This window comes from Watersipora subatra, chromosome 6 (genome assembly GCF_963576615.1).
Source record: "Watersipora subatra chromosome 6, tzWatSuba1.1, whole genome shotgun sequence".
Taxonomy (NCBI): domain Eukaryota; kingdom Metazoa; phylum Bryozoa; class Gymnolaemata; order Cheilostomatida; family Watersiporidae; genus Watersipora; species Watersipora subatra.
Genome location: NC_088713.1, coordinates 41,463,902 through 41,489,706, shown reverse-complemented (window position 1 = coordinate 41,489,706; position 25,805 = coordinate 41,463,902). Strand labels below are relative to the sequence as shown.

At 34.2% G+C, this 25,805-nt stretch overlaps 2 protein-coding genes across 4 annotated transcripts in view; one reads left to right on the top strand and one right to left on the bottom strand.

The window, feature by feature from the left end:
• Window positions 1-12,354, top strand: part of LOC137398913 (rab GTPase-activating protein 1-like) — a 95,908-nt gene extending 83,554 nt beyond the window's left edge. The window contains exons 19-23 of one of the 2 annotated variants that reach the window (XR_010979055.1): window positions 2,271-2,381; window positions 2,952-3,056; window positions 5,150-5,187; window positions 6,588-6,743; window positions 9,777-9,917. Coding sequence is in view for 1 of the 2 variants with exons in the window: in XM_068085076.1 (XP_067941177.1) it covers window positions 2,271-2,381; window positions 2,952-3,056; window positions 6,588-6,743; window positions 9,777-9,998; window positions 11,781-11,828 (642 nt within the window). In the remaining variant the exon portion in view is untranslated. Of the gene's footprint in view, window positions 1-2,270; window positions 2,382-2,951; window positions 3,057-5,149; window positions 5,188-6,587; window positions 6,744-9,776; window positions 9,999-11,780 lie in introns of those variants that run through there. The other variant, XM_068085076.1, reaches the window with a different exon arrangement.
• A 421-nt stretch (window positions 12,355-12,775) lies between these two features.
• LOC137398637 (uncharacterized) lies at window positions 12,776-17,522 on the bottom strand. 2 transcript variants are annotated; one of them, XM_068084815.1, is made up of 2 exons: window positions 17,470-17,522; window positions 12,776-14,334 (listed from the first exon to the last, which is right to left on the bottom strand). In XM_068084815.1, the coding sequence occupies exon 2, from the start codon at window positions 14,320-14,322 to the stop codon at window positions 13,318-13,320; it is 1,005 nt and encodes a 334-aa protein (XP_067940916.1). In that variant the 5' UTR covers window positions 14,323-14,334; window positions 17,470-17,522; the 3' UTR covers window positions 12,776-13,317. The 2 variants fall into 2 exon arrangements, with proteins under 2 accessions (XP_067940916.1, XP_067940917.1); XM_068084816.1 differs by lacking the exon at window positions 17,470-17,522 and adding an exon at window positions 15,348-15,422.
• Window positions 17,523-25,805: the final 8,283 nt, after the last annotated feature.

Genomic DNA, 25,805 nt, shown 5'->3' with positions numbered 1-25,805 from the left:
ACAAATGCAATGTATAAAAGTATGTAAACAGTTGAATTATTTTTAAAAATCAATCATAATATAACAAAAAAGGTTTTTATTGTTACCTTATTTCAAAAGAATGTGAATATCATACTTTTTAAGCTAAGGTTAAAAAATTAAACAAATTTTCACGGTAGGTTATAAGATATCAGTGCTGAAAGTGATAGCATTAAAATGACGATAAAATAGACACGTAAAAACAATAGACATGATTTTATTGAATGCGTGAAGTATATTTGTGAAAATATTTCGACGAATGAGGTTGCGTGAAAGTGTAAACAGAAGCCATCCTGTAACAACTACAACCCATTTGAGCCGTTTTGGAAAGAAATTCTAATCTACGGCGGTTTTGTGATGGCAGCGATTAACTGTTCATTTTTCAGCTTTTAAGAGCTTTTAATCACATTTCCACATATTTGGCACCTACAACACAACAGAGTAAGACATGGTGAATCTTTTGATACCAAATAACTGTAATGTGAATTTTGCTGCAAGTCAACTTTTAAGGAATATAGTAATTGTGTTTTGTCAAAATGTCTCCTTTTATCTGAGTATAGTTTTTCAATTACATGTAGATAGTATATATTTTTTTGCATATCTATGTGTATTTGTATATTTATTTATATATAATTTATAATTATTTTATTTTAATTAATTTATATATTATTTTTTCTATATTGATTTATATGTATTTTTATATCATATATATCATTTATGTTTATTTATAAATATTAATATAGCCTATATCGTATATGTTTATTTATATATACAGTGCGCCTTCAGGTTACGATGACCCTGTTGTATGATTTTTTCGCCCCGCAATGTAGAACACGTTGATTTTTCATCCTCCATACGAAATCAACAAAAATTTCTATTAAAATTCAAATTCGGCAGTCGGTGTGCTGATTTCGTCGGAATAACAAATATGTTGATATGCTATTCGCCGAAATCCATCTAACAACAAATGAAAGAGGTACGATGTTTGATCTCGCTCAGTTTGGCGTTACTCGTTATTAGTTATTGTGAAAACGAAACCGGAAATAGGTGATAAAATTTTAGCGATGAAAACATTAAAGTGCAGTAAACTAGTTGAAACATGGTAAAACTTAGCTTCAAGTATGGGTTTAGTAAGCTAAATTCATTGAAGTTATATTCAACAATTATGTTATACATACACCTTGACAGGAAGAACTCTCGACGATAGGTACTGGACTTATTACATTGTAACGTCACATTTTATAATATTTTTATTGCAAACCATAACCACTAAATACACTACTGCAGGCAACTATAGTTACCAAGGTTAAAATACTATTTCGTTACTGATTTTTAAAGATGTACATTTAAAAGATGTAAATTTTTAAGATGTATATATCAAATGTTGATGAATTTTGCATTAGGTATTTGCATTAGATATTTATTATACCCTTTTATAAGAAATTTTCGCCCTACGATGCCAACACTGCAACGAATTAAAATCGTCTGACGAGGTTGTACTTTATTTGTTTATATATGTTATGCATTTATATGTTTATTTATATTTTTAAGATCTTCTGTTGAATGTGTTATTATGTAATATTTTATATATCTTTATATTTAATTTTTTATGTAATACAACCAGCCTATTTTTTCTTCTCTTATGATAAGTATGTTCGTCGATAAATATGCACTGGCCATACCTATCGTATTAATTCAAAATATTCAAGATTTTTATTTTTTTTCTCAGTTTGTATTAATTGTATCAATACCATATCATCTCTTATTGCAATCGTAGCAAAACATACTTAATTTAGCCATTACTTGCTAGTTATTTCACATTTACATTTAAACACTTTTATAGTTGCTTTATTTTGTTTTTTTTAATTAATTTGACCTCACAAACATTTTTCTCGTGATATGAACTTTGGAAGTTACAGTTGTTTGACAAAGTTTGAAAACCTTTATAGTTGTTTTATTTTTTCTCCTAATTTATTTAAACTGCACAAAACACTCTTCTCATGGTATGAGGTTTGAAAGTTAGAATGGTAACTGTTGTTATATGTTGAATAAAAATGAATTTTCTGTGCAAAGACTTTCATTACCCGGGCAACGCCAAGCATTAAACTATTCTACCCGTATTTTTATGAATCAACATTTAAAATTGCAGTCCCTATGATCACGTGTTTATAATAATAATAATAATAATAATAATTTATATTATTATTATCCAAAAATGTAAATATAATTATCTCTACTCATTTGTGTTGCAGAGAGAAAACAAGAGACTGATAGAGACTAACATGAGGTTGGAGCAGGAGAATGACGGTTTAGCTCATGAACTTGTCACTAGTAAAGTTACACTCAGATCTGACCTAGATTCAGTAAGTGTATGGCTGGGTCTGACCTAGTTTCAGTAAGTGTTTAACTGGGTCTGACCTAGTTCCAGTAAGTGTATGGCTCGGAATGACCTAGTTCCAGTGAGTGTATGACTTGGTCTGACCTAAATTCAGTAGGTATCTGACTGGGTCTGACCTAAATTCAGTAGGTATATGGCTAGGTCTGATATATTTGAGTAAACATACTTGTGTTTAGTGAGAATGCTGGCAAGTCTAGCCTTGGTTCCTGAGAGTTGAAATATGATATTATTGCACCCAGGATATAGATAGAGCATGTACCTAGCCTTTTACATTGGGACACTGAGCATATGTTACTTGGCTAATAGCATGCAGTAATGTCATTGGCCTCCAGTCACTTGCAGTATCATTGTGTTACTGATTGAATACCTTTTTGCACATTGTGTATATACGTTTTAATGATATCATAGTAATTACATAATTATTGCATACATATATTAATATATATTTAGCTTTGCTGGTAAACCTTCTATCTAGCCGAATCATCGGTCGTCATGTGTTTGATGTAGTTGTATTACATTGGTCTCTCCACTACAGGCAGAGGATAGCGTAGAAGATTTGTCCAAACGGTTAGAGATTACAACAAGGGCCAAGTTAGAGGCAGATGAGGTGGTAAAACGCTTATCCGTCGAAAATTCACATGTAAGTACCTCAGTATTCATGTGTAAGTACTTCAGTATCAATGTGTAAGTACCTCAGTATTCATGTGTAAGTACCTCAGTATTCATGTGTAAGCACATCAGTATTCATGTGTAAGTACTTCAGTATTCATGTGTAAGTACTTCAGTATTCATGTATAAGTAACTCTATTTTCACATGTAAGAAACTTAGTATTTACCAGTAAAAGCAAATAAAAATACACCTAGACACAGATATTAAAAACAAAATAATTGTTCACTGCACTCGCTATGGAATGTAGTCACATAGCTCAGGCTAACTAGACCTTCAGCCAATCAAAAGTTTACACAAGTAAGATTCTATAAATACTATTGGTATTTATAGAAGCCTACTGTGTTGGGGAGTTTAATAATAAAACTTTTATTACTGGATCACAATAAAAACAGATTTTATGGAGCCTGTATTAGTTTCTGTCAGTAGAATTTATACACGCTAAAAACCACTTACTACTGCACACATTGTTATGCGAATAAATAATTTCTAAAATTGAAAAATTTACTATTTTTGCTGCCATGTGATTTAGTGTCAGTTGCTCGCAAGTGTGAAGGAAGTTAATAAAAAGTGCTTTTAGTTCTTTTAGGGCTTTTTAGGTTCCATCTTTTTGTAAATAATTTATGAAGCGTAACTTGCTTCTACCTGCATTAACGAATGTTTCCATGCCGTTTCCGGAGCTGTTCTGAACATTTAATTCTAATGCACATGATCCGGTTTGGTCGAGAACCGCATTTACAAGTATGTTCGAGATCCGAGACAGACAAATCTCAATTGTTCTGGTCGAAAACCGAACTGAACCGAACTGGTCGACTGGTTCCACTGTCGACTGGTTCCACTGTATATGACTTAAAGCAAGCAAATAAACGGATGTGGTGTGGTCATATCTGTACAAATAGTTATTTTCTAACATTAAAAAAATTAATTTTCAAAATTTAACCTACACAATCATTCAAGAATATAATTTTACAGCCGTTCTGTATTACATATTTGGAAAAAATGAGGATTAATTGTATATGTAATTTATGGCTATTGACTAAATTCAAATTTATTAGCAATGTTGTAAATAAGAATTATAGTTAAAGGTTGACTTGCAACAAAATTCACATTACAGTTATTTGGTATCCAAAAATTCACCATGTCTTACTCTGCTGTTTTGTAGGTGCCAAATATGTGGAAATGTGATTACAAGCTCTTAAAAGCTCAAAAACGAACAGAAAATTGCAGCCACACAAGACCGCCATAGTTTGGATTCCCTTTCCAAAATGTCAGAGAAATAAAGAGATTCCAATCTACGGCGGCTTTTCGTTTTTGAGCTTTTAGGAGCTTGTAATCACCTTTCCACATATTTTGCACCTACAACACAACATAGTAGAATATGGTGTATATTTTCATATCAAATAACTGTAATGTGAATTTTGTTGCAAGTCAACCTTCAACCATTAAAGGTAGTGCTGCACGATATCTTTGCTTGCGCATTTGATTATTTGGCCTCTAAATATATTGAAAAATATCGAACGTTGGAATCGTCTTCTATCGATATATAGTGTTAAGCTTTAACCTGAACGATATAAGAAGATATTGGTCAATATTGATTTAAAAAACAGGAATTGTCCCTCTTTACAATAAAGAGAGTGGACAATTCCAGTTTTGCAAAATAAAATGCGAAGATATTCATATCGATTTAAAAACTGACCAAATATAAAATCATCCACGAAACATATTATCACATCGAATGATATCGTTTTACCGTGCAACACTAACTAAAGGTGTCCAGTTTATTTCGCACACAACTATATATAGTTGCTTGAGAGCGGAGTAGGGATGAGATGGTGTTTCTACAAGGTTCATATCTGTACTAATCATTCTGCAGTTGCTTCATTTTAGCCTAAATTACCTGCTCAGCTAGTTAAAATTTCCTTTGACGTCTCCGCTGTAGTTATTCAAGTATTACGATTATCTAGGCCAAGTTTATCATGAAAGGTTTTTCAGAACAAATGACTAAAATTCCTTTACGGCAAGGGAAGACGATTACGAGAACCAGTCTGCAATAAATTTTGTTGTAGTCCTTTATGTGTGGCTTGGGCCAACTGGCTATGAGCAGGTAATTTACTAGCTATGCTTGTAGTAACTGGGATGGTAAACAGCACATATAATGCAGCTACTAACTGTCGGGCGTCTGTTATAGATTTTGTGATTCATACCCACCTCCCTTAATTTGATAACACCTTCCCCAATTCTAACTTGTGGCGTGGGAAAGAGAAGCATAACTAAATTCTCATAAAGTTGCTTGTATTTAAGACAATTTCGTCTGGGTTTTTTCAGCATTTTATAGACTAAAGTTTTCATAAATTTAAACGGGCTTTCCAAGAATGAACTTTGATAAAATTAATAAGTGTTTTCTAAAGCACTTCAATAATATTTATAAGCTAGTTTTGCTTTTGTTCCACATGTCAATTTGAATTACTAGCAATAAAGTGAACACTTTATTGTTTAGTTCTCCCGCTGCGGTAAGCCTTTATAACGGCTCACCTTAGCTTAGTACCTACATGTATATACAGACATTGATCACCGATCACAGAGATGACAGATCCATCCAAAATCTTGAGACAATCAATTTAGGCTTTTGGGCTATTACTTTGCTAAAAAACCAGTTAATTTTCTTTTAACTCACAATTGACAGTAATATTGGGTTTCGAATTGTTTTCTTTTTTCGGCTTAGGATGGAAAAGAAAATTTGTAAACAGCAGTCAAAACATATCGCTGTTTGTCAAATTCTTCAACATTAGGTCTCAGATATTTCTGATAGCTATATTTTTATATTAGAGAATGGGTGCCTGCGTTTTGGTCAAACTACGAAAACTATAGCGCTTTTTTTTGCAGCCGGGTTCGTTAAGTTGAAAAAACTTATTAAAGGTGACTTTTGTTTGTCAACTGCATTGGTTGTTGTGCAGCCTATTTTACTGACTACAAAAATTTGAGATTAAAGCTTTGTAATGGTAATTCTAGCTTTTTCGGCTCGCATGGACTAATTCCGTCAGTATGAGCAAAAGATTCCGTAGTGAAAAGGTTAACACAGTTGTAACTGCTTCATTCCGCTTTTATGATTCGGTTTAAACTGGTTTCTAGCAGTGTTTCAAACTAATCACTAATCGATATGACATTGTTAGTTAGTGTTCTAATCCCACTTGGTAGCAGTTTTGATTGCATGTGTTGCACATTCAGTAACTAACTCTAATTTACCATTCATAAATTAGAAAGACACTGTTGGTTTGCATAGTTTAGCAATAATTTGGGCCAGACTAATGCAAACAGTTGATCGGCATGTAACCTTTAGTGCAATAGGCTGTCGGGTAAATACTTTTTGCTTCTAGCCATTGCCAATCTAGTTTTCCTTGACAAGTTGGCGCTATAGGCTACAGTTAACAATTAGCATAACATTGTTAAGCTGTAAACAAAACAATTGCAAACATGAAAATGAGTGTGTTGGTCGTTTGCTGACAGCTTAAGGAGAAGTACAGAACTGAAGTCTGCACCGTCGAAGATAAACTCAAGAAAAGCAACGAGATCATTGACCAGTACAAAGACATCTGCAACAAAATGAGTGATAGGAATGAAAAAGCCACCTCCATGTTGAAGGGAGATCTGGAAACATGTAAAGTAAGTCAAGATAGTGTTTGCAATGAGACAGAATGGTTCAAAACCGAAACTCAAAATTGGAAAGTTTTTAAAACCGAAACTCAAAATTTCAGAACTTTTCACAATCAAAACAAAATTTCAAAGCTTTTTGAGAACAAGACAACTCCCAGATTTTTGTTTTAGATCGAGACTTTTATAACTTGAGCCTCAATTATAGCAAAAATACCATTTGAAGTTATAAAGGGTATAACATTGTTGTATGGAGGTATCAGTGGAACCAGATACTGAAAGGGAAAATACCCTAAAACACAATAAATATGTGTGATAAATGAAACAGTGAAATGCCTCAATACATCAAATACATGAAATACATCAGGATTCTCAGGAAAACCAGTTAAAAAATATGCATTAACAGGCATATTAAAAACTTCTAAAGGAGAGAATTAAATTGGACAAAAGTCAAACAGATGGCAGATCTAGAGACAGGCACTCATTGTTAATAAAATCTTTATTTCATCTTTCATAAAAATATCTCTGATAAAATTTATAGTCACATCAAAAGTTAACTTTGTCTCAAAACTAATATCTGTTTAAAAACTTTTTCCTCAAAAAACTATTAATTCCTTAATTATTACTAATGAGGAACTAACAATAATTGATCATTAATAAAAACAGCATTATTATTCTCAATGCATTTTTAATTTTCATAGAGATATTCTGAAATGCTTGAAAGTGAGTGACTAGCACATATATCCGGTTGTTTGGCTGTCAGGCTGAATATGAGGAGTTCATATCCTGCGTACATTAATTTTTTTATCTCAACCACTAACTATATATTTAGTATGTAACACAATATTTAGATATTTATCCCAGTCTCAAACCCTGACTTCATACAAATGGGCATAGACGGCTTTTCCCATAGTGAAAGTTTTCCTTTAGTATGATTCAAAAAAGTTACTTTTGTTCCAACTGAAATTTTTGAACAAGATCTGAATACAGTACAGACTGGCACTCATTGTTATTCATTTAAAGTAAAAAATAGTTCTATTAATATTTATAGTCACAATTGAAAAGTTAAATGATTCATGTATCAAAACTAATATCTGTTTTAAAACCTGTAAATCATTACACATCAGGGCTGCTAAAATTCAAATCTTTGGGTATTGCAGTGTCTCAGAAGTTAGTAAATTAATATTAAATACTTACAAAGGAAGGAATTGAATTGGAGAAGAGTCAACCAGAAGGCCAGCAAACCACCAAAATAGTTCAAACACACACAGCTCAGCCAACCTCTACTAAACAAAATAACAAGAGTTAAATATAAAAATAAAACCAAAATAACAGAGTTAGTCGTTATTTTTAGCCAGTACATTTTCATGACATATTCAAGACAAGTTCATTCAAATACCAACTATCTACAACATAATTAACAAAACCTGAGCAGCTCAACGTCTCACAGGCCATCAGAGACATCTATGAAGGAGAAGAACTCAATGACTCTATCTCTATAGTCTGTCAAGTTTCTTACTCTTTCAACTGTTTACACTCTTTCCCTTGGACTGTCATGGCTCTTTTCTGAATTTTGAGACTGTATACGTACGGATCTTCCTGAAAGAGTATGGACAACTGTTCGCGTAGAGCCTGGTTCCCATATCGATTGCAAGACTCTGGCGGTAATATTGCGCAGCAAAGCGTTTGCAACGCTAGGCTCAGTGGCTATGCTCACATAAAGCTGCATCGCTAATAATGGCATAAAAATGTTCGCTCGCCATGTCGTTTAAATAAGGCTGACCTTCACCTGTACATTGCATTTCGGGAAGGTTTCGACTGCGACTCTTTGCGAAATTCGAATAGCGCTAAACTCTTGTGTTACCGCCGGCAACTACCGGCGGTCCTCGGCGTGTATGTTCCCATTTCACTGCTAATAGCCTGCGGTGCTGTCGCCGGTGCTTTGTGACGTATATGGAACCAGGCTTTAGGGCCTTACCATCGGCTATTTTTAGCCTATTGTCACTGTTGCTATTATTTTAGAATTATGTTTGTGATGGTTTTCGTTTCATATAAATTTTTTTTAAAGGAAAGAAAATCCTTTAAGGAACAATTTGATATATATTGTATGGTCTTGGTGGTACAGAATCACATTGAATGTGCCAAAGCCTATCGATGTCACAAATTTTGGTTAATAAAGCCATGGCTGTATGAACAAAAACTTTCTGCTGTACTAAAAAGGTTTAATTAATATGTTCGCGAGCCATCAATGGAGTAATTGCAGTGTTAGTTACATGTCAATGAAAGCGGCATGAAGAGAGGATAACTTCAAATTTATGGTTATGCTTCGGACAAAACAAATGCTTATCATAAACACCGTTCAATAGTAAAGATGTTTTGATATTTTGTTATGTTTTCTAAATTAGCAATAATGAAATTCAAAGCACGTTAATTCATGAATCCTTGAACCAGGTTTTACGCATATGACTTCGAATCTAAAGCTACATATAGCCTAATTTTCATGCATTTATTTAGCTGATACTCTAATATTTGTTCATTCCTTTCTATGATTGGCTCCTATCTACATTGGTATATAATTTGTCTTTGTTTGTCTGTTCGTTTGTTTGCTTATCGTTTTTGTTCATACGCTATGCGTTCTTAAACCAGTGAGCTGAGTTGCACCAAACTTTCGCATAGCAACTTTTATGGGTTCAGATATGGTTTTAGGCTATTTGATTCTAGAGTGCTAGGGCAAGAGGCTCACGAGGCTAAAGACGGAGGCTAAAGGCATCGTTGTAACTTAGGTTAGAGTTGTTTGATAGAAGTTTCGTAATAGTGAGCAGGGCAACACCGTGTATTTCTGCTGGTTCATTTAATACCTAGCATCTAGCAAGTATTAATGTTTCAGCTAATATAGTCGACTACATTGCCTACTATAATTGACTGATATAAATCAGTGTTATCTAACAGGATTCGCTGAATCTTTATTTTGTAGAGACTAGTTTTTCAAATTATATGTTTTGTTGTGTCTTGTTTCTCGCAACAAAGATTTCATATAATCTTTAGGATATAATTGGCCGATGTGCAGACTGTTCTAAAGCCCTCAAAAAGGCCGCAGAAAATGGACCTGCCCCTAAGCCTCCTATTGACCAATCGGTAGCGAGCAAAGACAAAAAGATCCGTGAATTGGAGCTGGAACTAGCGCGGACAAAACTGGCTCTAGTGCAAGTTGAATGTCGGAGCCAGGAGATGAGTCATGAGCTGACAGCCACACAGACTGAGTTGCAGGTGAGGTATAAGTCTGGCATTTGTTGAAAAGCGCATCTTGGGTGTTATGAGCTGCAATGGGTGTCAAGATCTGATTATTTTTAGCAGGTGCTCATTTTTTGAGTTTGGACGTCTGACTAAGGTGTCGAGTCTGGCATTTGCAAAAAAGCACTTATTGGGTGCTTTGAGCTGCAGGGATGTGTGAAGGTCTGACAGTTTTAGCAGGTGCTCATTATGTAAACTAAGAGTTGCAGGTGTAAAGTATGACAGCTGCAAAAAGGTGCTCCCTTGAAAAACTTGGAGCTCCAATTTGTTATTCACATTTGTTAAGGAGATTAAATATAACCTTACACAACATTTCAGTAAATTTGATGATGTTGCCAGCTTCACGGCTGCCTGTCACTCTCAACATTGAAATTGACTATTGCGTTCAGGTGGCAGCGTTACTTGTCCTATTCTGTCGCTCCCTTTGCTGAAGTGCAACTATAGGTGTCATAATCATGCATTCCTTGAAACTGAGCGTTTTAACCACAATAAAGTTTGGTCGATTTTAATCTATAAACATCCTGGCAGTCAGATCACCTCAAACATTGGAAACAGTCTCAAATGATAAAAAAACACTGATAGTTTATGATAAAATGAATGAAAATTTAGTCCTTTAACTGATTGCTTTTGCGGGTTGATTGCCTGAGGGGTTGAAAGTCTTACCATCTGATAGATCTATCGACTACCCCTTTTGATGGCAATTCTTATAACAGAAAGTTAACTCAAAATATCAAAATTTTAAGATTGAACTTCCGTATTTAAGAAAAGTTGTTTGAATATGGAAAATATAATTTTATTAGCAGCAGAGGCTTGATATACCCGTTAACAAAGGTAGCAAACTAACATACCGTAACACTTCTAATATAACGCCCTGGCGCTCTATTTTTCAACCCTTCCTCTCTAGTGGCGGTCAATTGGAGGCGGCGTTCAAATAGAGGTTTTACGGTATATTTTTGGGTAGCATGTATGTGAAAGCCACTGTTATTATTTGAGGTTGTTCGTCTAACCTGTTCGACAATACTTCAGACAATTAAAGGTTTCGATACCCTAAATTTCCTTGAGTTTTATTCTTTCACTCATGAATCCAAATTATTTTTGTACTTGACTGACTTTTGGTAAAAAATAAAATAGCTGCACACACTTTATTGCTAGTAGCCCCTTGTGAGTCTGACGTGCCGTGAGAGATCGTCATGGGTGCCGATAAATCATAGGGAATGACAATCTCTACCACTAATGTTAAATACCAAAAGGTTATCGATTAGTGAAGGTGTTATAAAGAAGATGAACGTAATGAGTGTGAGCCGTTTAGCCTGACTACAGACAGACATGGCTCTTATTATAGTAAAGAACTTTTACTATAATAAGAGTATTAATAATAGTAATCTTATTATAGTTAGAGTTACAAATTGTTACTGATTTTAGATAATTAATATGCTGTCGGTGCTTTGATAATTGTAATGAAAGGTCCATCAGCGATGACATAACCTTGGGCATATTTTAATTGACCTTTCTACATCACGACATGATGCATCATTCAGTAGCTTTGGTTTATGTAGCCACAGCAAATATCTACACACTTGGCCAAGGAGACATTTTAACATTCCAAATGTTTCCATGATGCAGATTTGGAGTTGTGTGCCTGTTGCGATAAGTGTCTCAATAGACATTCAGGTTTTGACGATTAACGCGAAAACTTTTTTAAAAAGAATTTTTTCTCATAATATTCATAAGTTTTTTAATTATTTTTTATTGTTTCAGACTATAAAGAACAGTTGGTGGAATAAGAAGATCAGCCCTTTCAGATAAACGAAACAGGAGATATAACCTAATTTCTCACCTCTATATTAATATCTACCGCTCCGTGTTATTTCTATCGTTTGGTATTGACAGGGTGAAGGCAGGAATGTACAAAGTTGTCTGTATGTCGTCTTAATTATTATTTTGTCCATTTTATTTATTTTTCTCTGTGCCACAGGTTCATGTGGTAGAATTTTACAACTGTGAGTTGGTCATTTAAACATTTTATTTGGGTATTTTTGTGCAGAATACAGCAACCTTGACATATATTCTCTGCTTGTATTAGCGTTGATTTTCATGAATGTCTGTACAAGCCAAATTTGACTTTGACAACATTTGCCATTTTAGCCTACTTGCTGTTGCAGTTTTGCATTTTGTAAAATAGTCGATCATTAGAAGGGCTGTCAATGCAGTCAAATGTAATATTTTATGGATAAAGCATGCTGACGATAGGTCCTTCCTATTGGCTGACCATTGGCCTATAGTCTTTGATTCCGTTTCACTATATGTAATACATGCTACATTCAAATCTCTACATCTAGAAGTTCTGTTATAAAAACTTACTTGTTGGAGCAGATGTTCACTATGTTTTCATTATGCGGGTTTGGAGTTGTGTGCACATTAAATTACCGTGTGATAAGAGTTTTAATGGACATTGACATGTTGCGTATTAATTGCGGACATATTTTAAAAAATAAAGGGATCTTACCTCAGAGGTCATGGCCAGACTCCTGTCTCACCTAGTAATACGATTTAGAAATAGGAATGACAGAAGTGTAAAAGATGTTTAAAATAGAATAGCTTAAGCTGCATGTTTTTGCACATCTTTCACAGGTGCTGTTTCCATTTTTAGCAAGATTAAAAGATGTGGTAAGATTTTGTTGTACACCATTTATGTGCAACAAATTGATTGAAGCAGTTGTCCATGTATCAAATTATGTAATTTGTGGTAATTTACAATGGTTTATTCCAATTTGCGGGAGGCAACAAAATAATACCAATAAAAAACATTTTCTACTCTGTTTGCCTCTCACCGGGAAAATAAGTTTTTAGTAAAAACTAAAAATAAACATCTAATAATTCATAGAAAAGACCTGTAACCCAATGTGACACCTAATTAAATAGATATCTATATTAAATCATACAGTTTAAGCTGATATACAGTTACGCATTTATGTAAATGGTTACTGCACCAATACAAAATTAACGCAATAAAAAGTTAAGTGAAGAGCTGTCTGCTCAATTGAACATGTGTGAATAATTCCCGAGTGAAAAAACTTTCTGACTGAACATAATGCCATTGTAAAGCTCAAAGTAAGCTATTCTGATCAGTAGTGACCACAAGTAACATTTGCTAAGAAGTACTATTGTTCTATTTAATAGGACTAATCATCAACTCTATTTATGGTGCTGTCTATAATTTATAAGTTGTTTCAATGAGAACTCCTCAAGTTGTGGAAGTTCTTCATAAGCGCTCATGATAGAACTCCATGAAGTTCTAAGGCAAATCATTTTGCAATTTCCATCTCCATTCAGTTGCTGTCTCAGAAGAAGTAGAAGCAGATGAAAACTCGGTGCCATAGGTCCTGTTGATATCATGTGTTACATCATATCCTGTCGGAATAGAATCCGGAAAGTACATGTGAGTAATGGTCGCATCTAAGAACTTGAGGCTAACGTAGTCCTGTAGTGAGACTAGAATTGGCAAACTATAGCTTCCTCTAACGACATCACCATCTTTCATGCAACTTCGAATAGTTAATCTCGCCAGCTGCTGCAAGCTCTTTGGTTGTTCTTTTATCTTGAAAACAAGTTCATCAAACATTTCATCTTTTGGTCGTTCATCAGCCACACAATCTTGATGATAGCAAAATACTCCCATCTCTATCATAGCAAAAGCAATAGGAAGTAGATTTTGGCTGATAGACCTGGATGTGATATGAGCAAGGGTACAAGGAGGCATTGCTGCTATCACGTAGAGAAGGTTCCTCGCACCATTCATTCGGCCTGCGTCCAGACAGTCATGAAATGCTCTAACCAAATTCCATTGTCGTAATTTTACACGATCACTTTCCAAGGCGTGATAAAGAACGCCGCAATGGTACGAAGCAGAAAAGAATGCTGCTCGTCTCCTATCTCTGTAAATGCTGTTAGTCTCAAATTGTCTGTCTCTTAAAATGTAGTCCAAAGTTTCAGTGACCAGTCCAGACTCTAATTTGCTTGGATCTATTATAGTGAGCAAAAGACTCGTAAAACGTTGAACGTTGAATATATGTTGATCACGTTCACAGTTTAGCATGCTAGGGTATCGTAGGAGAGGACTTTTAACAACTATCCTTAGTGCATTCTGAAGTTTAGAAAAATGCTTTGTAATGAGGTCCTTGCAAAGACCACTCTCATACAATGCTGTCAAATAGTTTAGGTCTTTTTCAACCCCTGATATGGTTGGCCTTTTTGAAAATACATTGAGATTGAGTTCATCATCTTCATTGCCTGCTGTCATTCTAATCTATTTCTACAAATAAAACATATGTTCTATTTACCATACATCTTTTGTGAAAAATAGAGGCAATGGTCCTTGCACACCTCGGGAAACTTAGAGCTCGCTTGTACATGAGAAATTCCTCAAAGATCAACTATGACGTTTACGGAGCAGAGGCTGTGCGTGTTTTTAAAAGCATTGTTGCAAAAACGAAATCTCTATGATCTTGGCTGCACATGGCTGAGTCTCGTGGCAATGAGAAATTAAGCACTGAAAACATGCCCAGTTTCAGAGAGCAAAAAGTTGGATATCATTCTTATCAATCCCACCCTGCAGTTTGTAGGTCAGGCGTTTTAGACCACTAGATCACGACTGCTCTTCAAATGCTGTACTCAGATACTGTACTCTGATATTATGCCATGAAATTGTTAAAAATTGTATAGTTTATGAAGTTGGAATAACTAAAGTTTTTCAAACCGACATGGCTAAACAAGCCAGGTAGGAGAGTTTTTCATCTTTTAAAATAAAAAGTTGACAACCATATGAAGGAAAAGTATACAGAAAGCGCTTGATGATAAATTCTATCTTATCGTAAACTTGTTTACCTGTTTAATATTTGACTAACAGGTGCACTCAGTTGTTATGAGTTGACCTTTTCACCCAAGATTTTTACTTACAAACTTTGGTTGTCTCCCTTGTCAAAGTTGTAGATTGTTCAATTTAAGAAGAGCCCTCCTAATATCAGTTCTATAATTTCTACCTCCGTACTCAAGTCTTAAAGACTTCAGCTGAACTATATAAGAGTAGTTACTAGCTGATAAACTTGAATCAACGTGCTGTGAGAAGAGAAGCTCCCTCCAATCACTAGTATTCGGTGTGCAACTACAGAATGTAGAGCAAGAGTTAATTTAAATTTTAATAATTATCACTTTAGATTACACACTCTACTTTCAATAAAGTTCCTTGAAGTCTATTTAAAAACTGCACTTATATGACACAAGAGTCCAGCCTGGTTCTTGTTAATTGCTACTATGGTTATAACTTACCTTCTCTGATTTGTCTGGCTGAATTGAACGCTGAACAGCTAAGAGCAAACTTGACAGTCCTAGCTTAGCAACAGGTTAGCTAATGTATGAGTCATGACAACGCAACGCCCCATAGCAATTGATAAACTTAGTCATGCGGAGCTAGGACCATTAAGCTATCACTATCACATCATAATAAAAAAGGTGATGGGCATATACTTAAAATTTGACTTGCAAAGTGTAAACAGAAACCATCATGTTCAACAACGCCCCATTTGAACCGTTTTGGAAAGAGATTCCCACCTTCGGTATTTTCGTGATGACTGCGATTAACTGTTCGTTTTTGAGCTTTTAAGAGTTTGTAATCACATTTCTACATAATGTGACAGGTCGTGTCATTTTCAATGCAAATAAGGTGTGATCACAAAATTGTCTTCTAGCCTGAAGTAATAGAGAAACTTCTTGGCTTTTCAAAGCTGTTTTCAGAATTGAAATCGAAGCAATTTAACCTGAGATACAGGTTTTTATCGAAAAAGGTGTCTGTCAATATGATCGACACCACAAACTGAGAGATTTGTCTTTAAAGCTGATGAACTGAATTTTAAACAGTATTATTTGTTGACGTTTTGGAAGGTCATAGCAACTGCACGCTACAGCCATTGCATTTTCATGAATATTGAGATCTATAGGGAAGAGAACACGGCGAACGGTATGAAACGGGTCCCATATGACGTCACATGAACTCGAATACATGAAACAGGGGGGGTCAAGGTCCCATGTTGTGTCATTGGAAAAGAACACATTAATACACAAGAAAGGAGCTACTACTAAATTGTGTTGCACGTTGAACTGATGATTTTCAGCATAACATTGATGCAAATGTATCAGTGTTAGAATAATTGCCCAATGCACTCACAGAACTTTTACTGAGATGAATGAGTTAGCGCCTTTAGGGAAAGCGATTCAGGGCCTCTGAGCCAGGGAAGACAATTTGAGATGAATGTTACCTGTTTGTCAGGCAAATTAAGTTTAAGTTGAAGTAAGTTAAATTTGATAAAAATATGATCAAAACAACATGAATATAATATAATAACATAATATAAATAAAAAAAATAAACTAATAGCACTGCTGCTACTGTTTATGATTGCCATTTACGTTTCCAGATCGGGATGGTAGAGCTAGCCTTAGTAGACTTTTTAGCAGTGTTTTTGGATTCTGCAGTCGTTGCAGCAGACATATTGAGCTGTGAAGGCTGTTGAACGGGCACACGATATCTCTTTTGCTCTCATCACAGAACTCTCTGCTTTCTTTGAAAAGATAATGCTGACGTTCAAAACTCAGACCAGGTGGTGGAATGATTTCGGGCTGCCTTGAGCTGGCTGACTCTGCAGACATAAGCTGTATGTCTTCACTCTCCAAGCTATTGGCATGCTTTTTCGCTCAGACACTGCCTTCAGCAAAACAATGATTACTGCACACACTGTCTATTCGTATTATATTAATTGTACAAAATTATTGAATTTTTCTATGTTGTACTTTAAAAGACAAAATTTAGTATGGTAAAGAATAAAAAACTAATTATACCTAATCTTTCCGCCGACAAGATAAACTGGTGGTAGCTCTTAATTTGGCTGATCCTTTTGCTCTTTGTATGAAGAAATCCACTTCAGTCCTTTATTAGAACGAGCGCATTGCCATGATCGTTCATGACAAGCTGGGCATGATTTATGTGAGCCGAGCCATTTACTACCTAATTAAATAAAACTCAGATTAGGTAACCAAGAACCTTTAGATAGTTTGTGTATAAATAGCGCACGCAAGATTTGCATATTCTTATTTCACTAATTGACAAAATGAGAAACAGACCTCAGCTGTATCAAAAAGAAAAGAAACTCTGCTAGTTCTGCATTTTTTTTAGCAGACCAAAGCAGGAATCGCAGCTGAACTTCGTGTGACCCGTGACGAAAAAATCCAGCTCAATCTCCTTGTGCAGCCCGTTTGCAACGCGCTAGGCCAAGTACTGTATCACTGCGTTGTTTTTATTCTGGCCACTAAAAAAGGGTTTGATATATATAATTTTATCAATACATTTTCAATACAAACATGAAACTTCACCACATTGGATGTAGTTTGCATACCAACAGTTGTCAGCGTGAAACAAAGCTTTCTCTTCACCAATGACATAAGTCTCTAAAAACACTACATTCATAGCCTTATAACCTTTTAATAGTCGAGTAATTATTTTTATATTTTGGGCTGTGTGTGTTTTTTGAAGAAAATATAAAATAAGATTTGCGTTTTGTAACAAGCAACAAATGATTGATTTCTGCAGCTCGTTTATGTAACAGTTGGTTTGCAGACATGTTGTGACAAACAATAATGAAAGTTAATGGGCAGTGTGCAAAGAACACTTGCTAGAATATCGAATATGCTCAAATATCACTAGGACTCAAACTGTAAACGCGCATACCTCAAGTATGCCATGTTGTTTTTCTGGCAGAGCCAACACAGATCTGTACTTGGTTTGGTGATGATAAGATATGGCCGAAGCTCCTTCTAGATTGCTCTGAATGTCGACTTACACTTGAAGTTAAGCATAGTCTCTTGACACTTTTGCTTATAGAGCTCATATATTGACTCAACTGTGAAGCTGCTAGGCAGAATCTTTAGTTCCTCAGGTCGAAACCCTATTGGAATGTTTTTGATGAATAATGTTCAACATAGCTCTGACACTATAAATGACTTAAGTTAACTAATCGCAAAATAAAATAAAATAACCATATTTAAGCTTTAAAAGCATTTTATTTTTAAATTTTAAAACATGGTTGGTTTACCTGAAACTCGGCCTGGAAGGTCAAGAGAGTGAATGGAGGTGATGTGGTCTAAGAAGTCTGCAATGCCCTTACTAACATCTGATGTGACAGCCTTCTTGTTTCTACCTTGGTAATTGAAACTCCTTGATCCAGCTCCCTCTGTCCTATAGTGTCGCTTCAATGTTTGAAACGTGTTTTTCCCAATTCCGTTGAGAAAAGGAAATGTTTCACGGCATATTTTTTGACATACATACCAGAAAGCATTATGTAGCGGTGTGTAATCACAATAACAGCTTTCAATCACAGATTTTCTACAGTAACATAAAAAACATCCTACCTTCGTGAGCAAAGTTGCAGCGGTCTCGCTCTCGCTGCATCTCCTTGTGTTTGTGCTTTTTGCCAGTTGTCTCTGACATGTCAATTATGGCTGAAATCTTCCCAGGAATGATAAGATCTCTGCTTTCCTTGGCTAGTGATTGATTGACTGCGGAGGGGGGGGGTCATGCATATCTTTGACACTTCAAGCTGTGCGATGTAGCCACATGTCGGTTTACAACCTTAAAAACAAAAGACAACTCATTAGCTTAACAATTATCAGTCAGGTCAGTGACGGTGCTAGCTGATTTAAGGTAAATATGAATTCATGACACTAAATACATGTATCACACTGAGTGTTAGACTGGTAAGGGAAAGAGAAGTTGGTCGTTTAAGCCAAACTGTGGACAAAGATAATAATACTACATAATAATAGGCCTACTAATAAGATAATACATAATAAAATAATACTCATAGTATTATATGCAGTACTTTTTAGACTACACCGACCTGCTTGCAGTAGGTACTCATCTTCACTGAGATGGAAATCTACATCTGCTGACAGAGCTGTACCTGTATCATCTGAGCACGGCTGAGCAGCAGCATTATTTGTAGAAGATGTCTCTAAACCACGACTGTTATCCGTAAAACTCGACTGAAAATTCCCATCTAAGCCATCATTTTCAAGAACTAAATCGATCTCACTGCTTCCAGAATCACTATCAATTTTTTCTTTACACTGTAAATCTAAATAATTTAGATCGACCTACTCAAATTCTTTCCAAAAATCACCACCATCGACATCGCGGTAAGACATTTTAAAATGCGATATGTAGACCGAATAACCAAAAATGAAAAATCGCCATTTTTATCAGTCAAGTCAAATCAATTAATCGCAATTTATCGTCTTTAGCAACCACTTTAAAGTCTGCAAAACAGTCTAATAAAGCATCCTAGCCAATCAAACACCTCAGAAATCAATTTCTGACATATTATTCACCCTAGAAAGTTTATAACATCAAAACACAAAAGTCTGAGCCGCATGGACAAGTTTCACTTTGAGAGCCTATTGTGCGCTATATGAAATGCCGCGTTTGTATTGAAAATGATATGAGCGGTCACGTATTTTGCACCTACAACTTGGCAGAGTAAAACATGACGAAACCTTTGATACCAAAGAACTGTAATGGGAATTTTGTTGCAAGTGAACCTTTAATAATTATCTTAGAGACTGTCTAATGATTTCGGTAACTGAACAATTGCAGGTTTCAGCAAACAAGTAAGAGGTGGTAATATTAATATGATGAGCTGTCGAATAGATTTGACTTCTGGTTTAAGATAAGGCAGAACATAATGATTGATGTAAACCCTCAACAGCTTATACTATATCAGTTGAGATAAAGGCTGTAATACTTGAGCTTCTGTTCACAATTTTATAGCTAGTTAATAAGTACGAAGTAACAGTGATAAGTCTTGATGCATTGGTATTCAAGTGTTTTTCACATTCCCCAAGTCTTTAATATCTTTCTTAATAATCAATGATATTTCAAAAGATTCCTTGTGGTCAACATGCCTCAAATTAATTTAAATCAGCCATTTTTATTTCCAAAGGAGTAACTAAACAACAATGGTATGATATTATAATATGAAACTACAGTTTTTAAAAACAGTATAAAATATGCAAAAACTATTTTTTCAATATTTCTAATATATGAGTTAGTGCATAGGAGGCAGTAAAATATAGTTAGCACCTTTAAAATCTTGTAAAGGAGAAGAAGTCATGTCTAGTTGGAGCGTGAAGGGTGTGTTTACAGCAGGACTATTTTTCCAAATTGCTTCAATGCCGCTAAAGTCCGTAAAATGCAAATCAGGTAAAAACTGCTATGTCTTACTCCTCGAGGCAAAATTGGTAAAACACTGCACACTACATTTGTCCGTCTTCCACAGCCATTATTGATGGAGTACAACAGAAAATCGAACAATCATATCTCGCAATTGCTTAAACAATACAAGCGTAGAAAAATGGCAGTGTATTTTGTTCTCCCAAAGTATATGCTGAAAATGGCTTAAACTCAATAAATGCTGATCAACCAATTACTGTATAGTGTGGGTTACACAACACTTCCTACCACTTTAATACTCAATTGATAATTCACTTGGCCTACACTGCTGTTTATGCGACTGAAAGGTAAAAATAAAACGATGTTTTACTTTTCACTCCAATATTATAGTTTTTTCATATAATTTGGGTTTTCGATTTTAGCAGTTTCAAATTGTTTTATATGATGGATTTGTTTTGAGTACTATACTTGAGCTTACTTGAGTGTCCGTCATTTAGCAGCCTTAGAACAAATCAAATAAAATATAAATTTTTTTAGACGAATAACTTCTACGAAATTTGGCTATTTTAACATACAAAGTAAATATTAAAACAGTCATTTCCAAAAGTGGAAGTTTGAATGTAGCCTTAGGTCTTTAATGTCACAGCTAATTATTCTTATTGCATGATTTGTGACTTCATTAACATTGTTAGCTGGTAGTTTACACTTTCAGTTCCTTTCCTGGTTCATCAAGATCTAGAGGAAGCCAAGCAAACTGTATCGAAAAGGATAGAATACATCTCTGCAGAGTTGTGAGTAGTTTTGGTTTAATGTGGTGATGTACATGTGCTTTTATAGATTTCAGCATAATATAGATCATCAACAATATATGATAATTTGATGCCTATAATAGCGATAATGACAACAAAAATAGTAATATTAATGGTACTGCCGAACCTGTTTTGTAGCTACACAAATTTAATTTGAAACAGATAAAAAAGCACTTTGAAACCTTTGCTTATGACATTATTCAGTTTCGGAAAACATTTTATGAGTAGAAAATTACCGTATGTAAATAGTTACTGTAATTATAACAGCCTCTGGAAATACCTGAATGACTTATATTACTACACTAGCTGTGCTACCTGGCGTTGCCTGGGTAATGAAAAAATCTTTGGACAGAAAATTTATTTTTATTTTACCTGCCGTATAGAACACTTAGCATTCTAACTTTTAAACTTTATATCATGAGAAAATATTTTTGAGCAGTTCAAATGAATTAAAAGAAAAAAGAAAACACCTGTAAAGGTTTTCAAACTTTTTCATAAAACTACTACTTTTAAATTTCATATCATGAAAGAAGTGTTTTGTTGAAATAAATTAAGAGCAAAAATAAAACTGTGAAAGTGGTTAAATGTAAATGTGAAGTCATTAGCAAGTAATGGCTAAATATTATCTGTTTTGCTACAATTACAATGAAAAATTACTTGGTACACGATTATGTCACTTTAGTTTGTTTCAGGGTTGGCATCATGAGGTGAAAATATTGTATAGACGTACAGAGTGGTATATAAACCCATAGTAATTATCTAATGCAATCACTGCATGTTAAAAATTATCATCATTAACAAATACTAACAAAGCATAATGTTAACCTTAGTAACTGTAGTTACCTACAATAACTTTAGTGCATTTTGTGGTTATGATCTGCAAAAAAATTTAACATTAAAATTTACTACATGTTTTTGCAGAGTTCTTACCTTCAATACAGATATTTACCATACACACTGACCGTAACTTATATGAAATTAGCTTAATAAAAACATACTTGAAAAAAGTTGTCGTAAGGATTTTAGTAATCAATTATCAGTTTGCTAACCCGGTTTTTATTATAGCGGGTGACGCTGAACTGAGATATAATCACCAAATTTTAATTTCGAGAAAAGTTTTTATTGATATTGTTTTGCGGAAATATAATTGCCAAATTTTAATTTTGAGTAAGATTATTATTGATGTCGCTTTGCGGAAAGCAAATTAGCCCTAGTGCGGCGAAGACAAAAAGCTTTGTGTTTCATAGAGTTAGTAGAATTCATAGAACTTCAATTAACCTGTCATTTAGCATGGAATAACCTATAAATTAATACACTATTCTCAGAATTAAAGAAACGCAGTGTGGCTGGGAAAAAAGTCTTTGGAGCAGCTGAAATAAATTAGGAGAGCAATGTAAATCTGTAGTAATTAGCAAGTATGTAAACTACGAAACGGAGGATTTTGTAATTATACAATTGATACAAAATGAGAAGATTCAATAAAGATCGTTATTTCGTCGTAATCAGTACAGCAATTGACAAACTTTAATTTTGTGAGAATCTAATGCTGATATCGTTTTGCCGAAAACAACTTAAGTCTAATACTGTGAGTATGAAAAAAGATGTATACGCTATGTAGTAGGAACCATGAATTGTAACGGCTTTCACAGTGTCGGGGTTAAAGGACTGAATTGCAAAACTGTGGTTGCAATGTTCGTGAGTTCAAGTCCAGCAAAATGTGGAACTTTAATTAAAAAAATTTAAAATCTATAGAAAAATCAAAAACCGACGACAAACTTGGAGAAATATATATATACTTATATATAATATATATACATATATTTCTCAAAGTTTGTTGTCGATTTTTGACTTTTTTATAGATTTAAAAATTTTTATATTTTTACATAATGCTTACTATATATATATATATATATATATATATATATATATATATATATATATATATATATATATATATATATATATATATATATATATATATATATATATATATATATATATATATATATATATATATATATATATATATATATATATATATATATATATATATATATAGTAAGCATTAAAAGTAAACATGGAAAGAATTTGAATAATGAATAAAAGCCACAAAAGGTTTGTTAACCTTCGGCCTTGGTCATTTAGATGTGGTGAAGCGGAGACGGAAGTGGGAGGAAGTCAGTTACAGGAGGAAGGTGCTGTAATGGTATCTCAGTTGATTTTACTCAGAATAAATGTCTTAAGAACGTAACTACATGTACATGTAGAAAGAGTTATTTATATCGGCGCAGACTGAAAAACCATGTCATGATACCGAAAATTCTGCTATTTGCTAGAAAACACAGTTGCCACAAGCTTTATGCCATAAATGATAACTCCAAACTACACAGCTGTGAAATGGGACAATCAACAGTTGACAGCAGAGGGCAAATAATGTATGAAAATAAACACACATACTAAATTTAAAAGATTTACAGTAAACTTCAAAAGAATGAAACAAACTCATGAGAGGCCTTTTGTCTTTCATGGCTAGAAACATATTGCACAAGTCGAAGCAATATTTCTTTAAAAAGACTTTTCGTAACTTGGCAATATCGTGTGAAAAGTCCTTCATAAGTAGAGGTTCATTGTCATAAATAAATGGAAATGTTTGGTCTGGTAAAGATTTGAATTTTGTGAGCTGAGGTAGGAAAGCGTATCAGCAGTTGTAGCTATGTATCTTTTTAAGTTTTGTTTATATAATACAGTTGCAAGATCAAAATGCATTTTTTAATTATATCATTTATAGACTTTGACGATGGCTAAATATTGCTTAATATAGTTTATAAATGAGTTTAAAAGAATAATTGAGTAAAGTGTAAGACAAATCGGTTGTAAGACTGAATGAATGGACGTATCCGCAAATAATTTGTCATTACATCGGTTGTCTACTCTTCACTGCTTTTAAATCCTTGACAGTTTAGAGATTTTTCTTTCTACAGGAAATTATTTAAAAGCAAATACAATATAGAATATTGTACATTATATAGTTCATTGTATATTGTACTATTATATAGTGTACGATCTTTTTATTGACTGTTTTCTTCATTTTTAGGATCACCAGTTAAACAGGACAATCAGCTCACCATGACCCGCCAACCCTATTATCCTGTCTTCATTAAAGTCAAATGTATCAGGAAATCTTGTTATCATATTTTCGTTTTCTGCAGAAAACAATCAGAAAAATTCATTAAATATTTAAAAAAAAAGATTTGAGATGAATTCCAAAAACAGCGCAAAAATTTAAACATGAATTTGATCAGGCAAGTCAGAAAGCACAGAAAACCTTCTTGTTCAAGAAAGGATAACTCCAAATTCATAGATGGCTTTTGTATGCTCTTGTATTTAACCTTCATGTGTTATATGTGTTCATGTGTTATTCATCATTCTTATAGAAACTTGTAGTAAACCTCATATATTAGCATCACATTGTTTCTACACCTTGTTATGCACTATCAACATGTGATTGGTGAGTGTACATCAATAATGGTGTAAGGGAAGCTAGTGCTGTATTTACACTAATATGACTCATTTGTTTGTTAAACTTGAATGAAATGACAGAGCTGTATAACTGCTGTATCCATTCATCAGAGTTCATGTTTTTATCATTTATCACCATCGTGCTGTAATCAGAGATAAATATTTGAGAATAGGAGTTGTAAACATTCAGAGATTGGAAAAGCACTGAGGGAGTGCATAACTCCAGAATTTAAGCAAATTACAAATCACCTTACATTGTTGAGGTAGAGCAAATCATGGTATGTCCAGGATATATTGTGAAAGTTGGGCTAATCTTTAGGAACCAAACAGGTAATATCGATATACAAACCATTTTCTACCAGTTTGCCTCTCACTAGTAATATGAGTTGTCCAGAAAAAAGTGAAAAACTTGTCTTTTCAGTTCACATGAAAGATTTGATATAAAAAATAAGGTGTATACCCTAATAAATATCTCCTATATAAAAGGATCATACAAACCCAAATGCGGGACACTTAATTGAAGTAGAGGACTATCCATATCAATTCATGGAGTTTATGCTGATATACAGTTACACATAAGTGACTAATCACTGCTCCAGTTGAATGTTAACGGAATACCAAATAAGGTCAAGAGTTGACTTCTTTCTTGAACATCAAGTCAAAATGCTTAAAGTAAGCAAGCCTGACAACAAGTAACACTTGCTAAAAAGTACCACTGTTCTATTTAACAGCATTACTAATCAGCTCTGTTTATGGTGCTGTCCATAATTTATATGTTTTATCAATGAGAACTCATCAAATTGTGGGAGTTTGTACATAAGCGCTCATGCAACTACTCATCGAAGAACCAAGGCAAATCATTTTGCAATTTCCATCTCCATTTAAGCGCTGCCTCAAAAGAAGTAGAAGCAGATGGAAACGTGGTGCCATAGGTCCTGTTAATATCGTGTGTTACATCATGTTCTGTTGGAATAGCATCTGGAAAGTACATGTGAGTAATGGTCGCATCTAAGAACTTTAAGCTAACATAGTCCTGTAGTAAGACTGGAATTGGCAAACTATAGCTTCCTCTAACGACATCAACATCTTTCATGCAACGTCGAATGGTTAATCTCGCAAGCTGCTGCAAGCTCATTGGCTGTTGTTTTATCTTCGAAATAAGTTCATCAAAAACTTTATCT

Bases quoted from the DNA above. Each gene is read 5' to 3' on its own strand.
- LOC137398637 (XM_068084815.1), bottom strand. From the start codon at position 14,322: ATGACAGCAGGCAATGAAGATGATGAACTCAATCTCAATGTATTTTCA.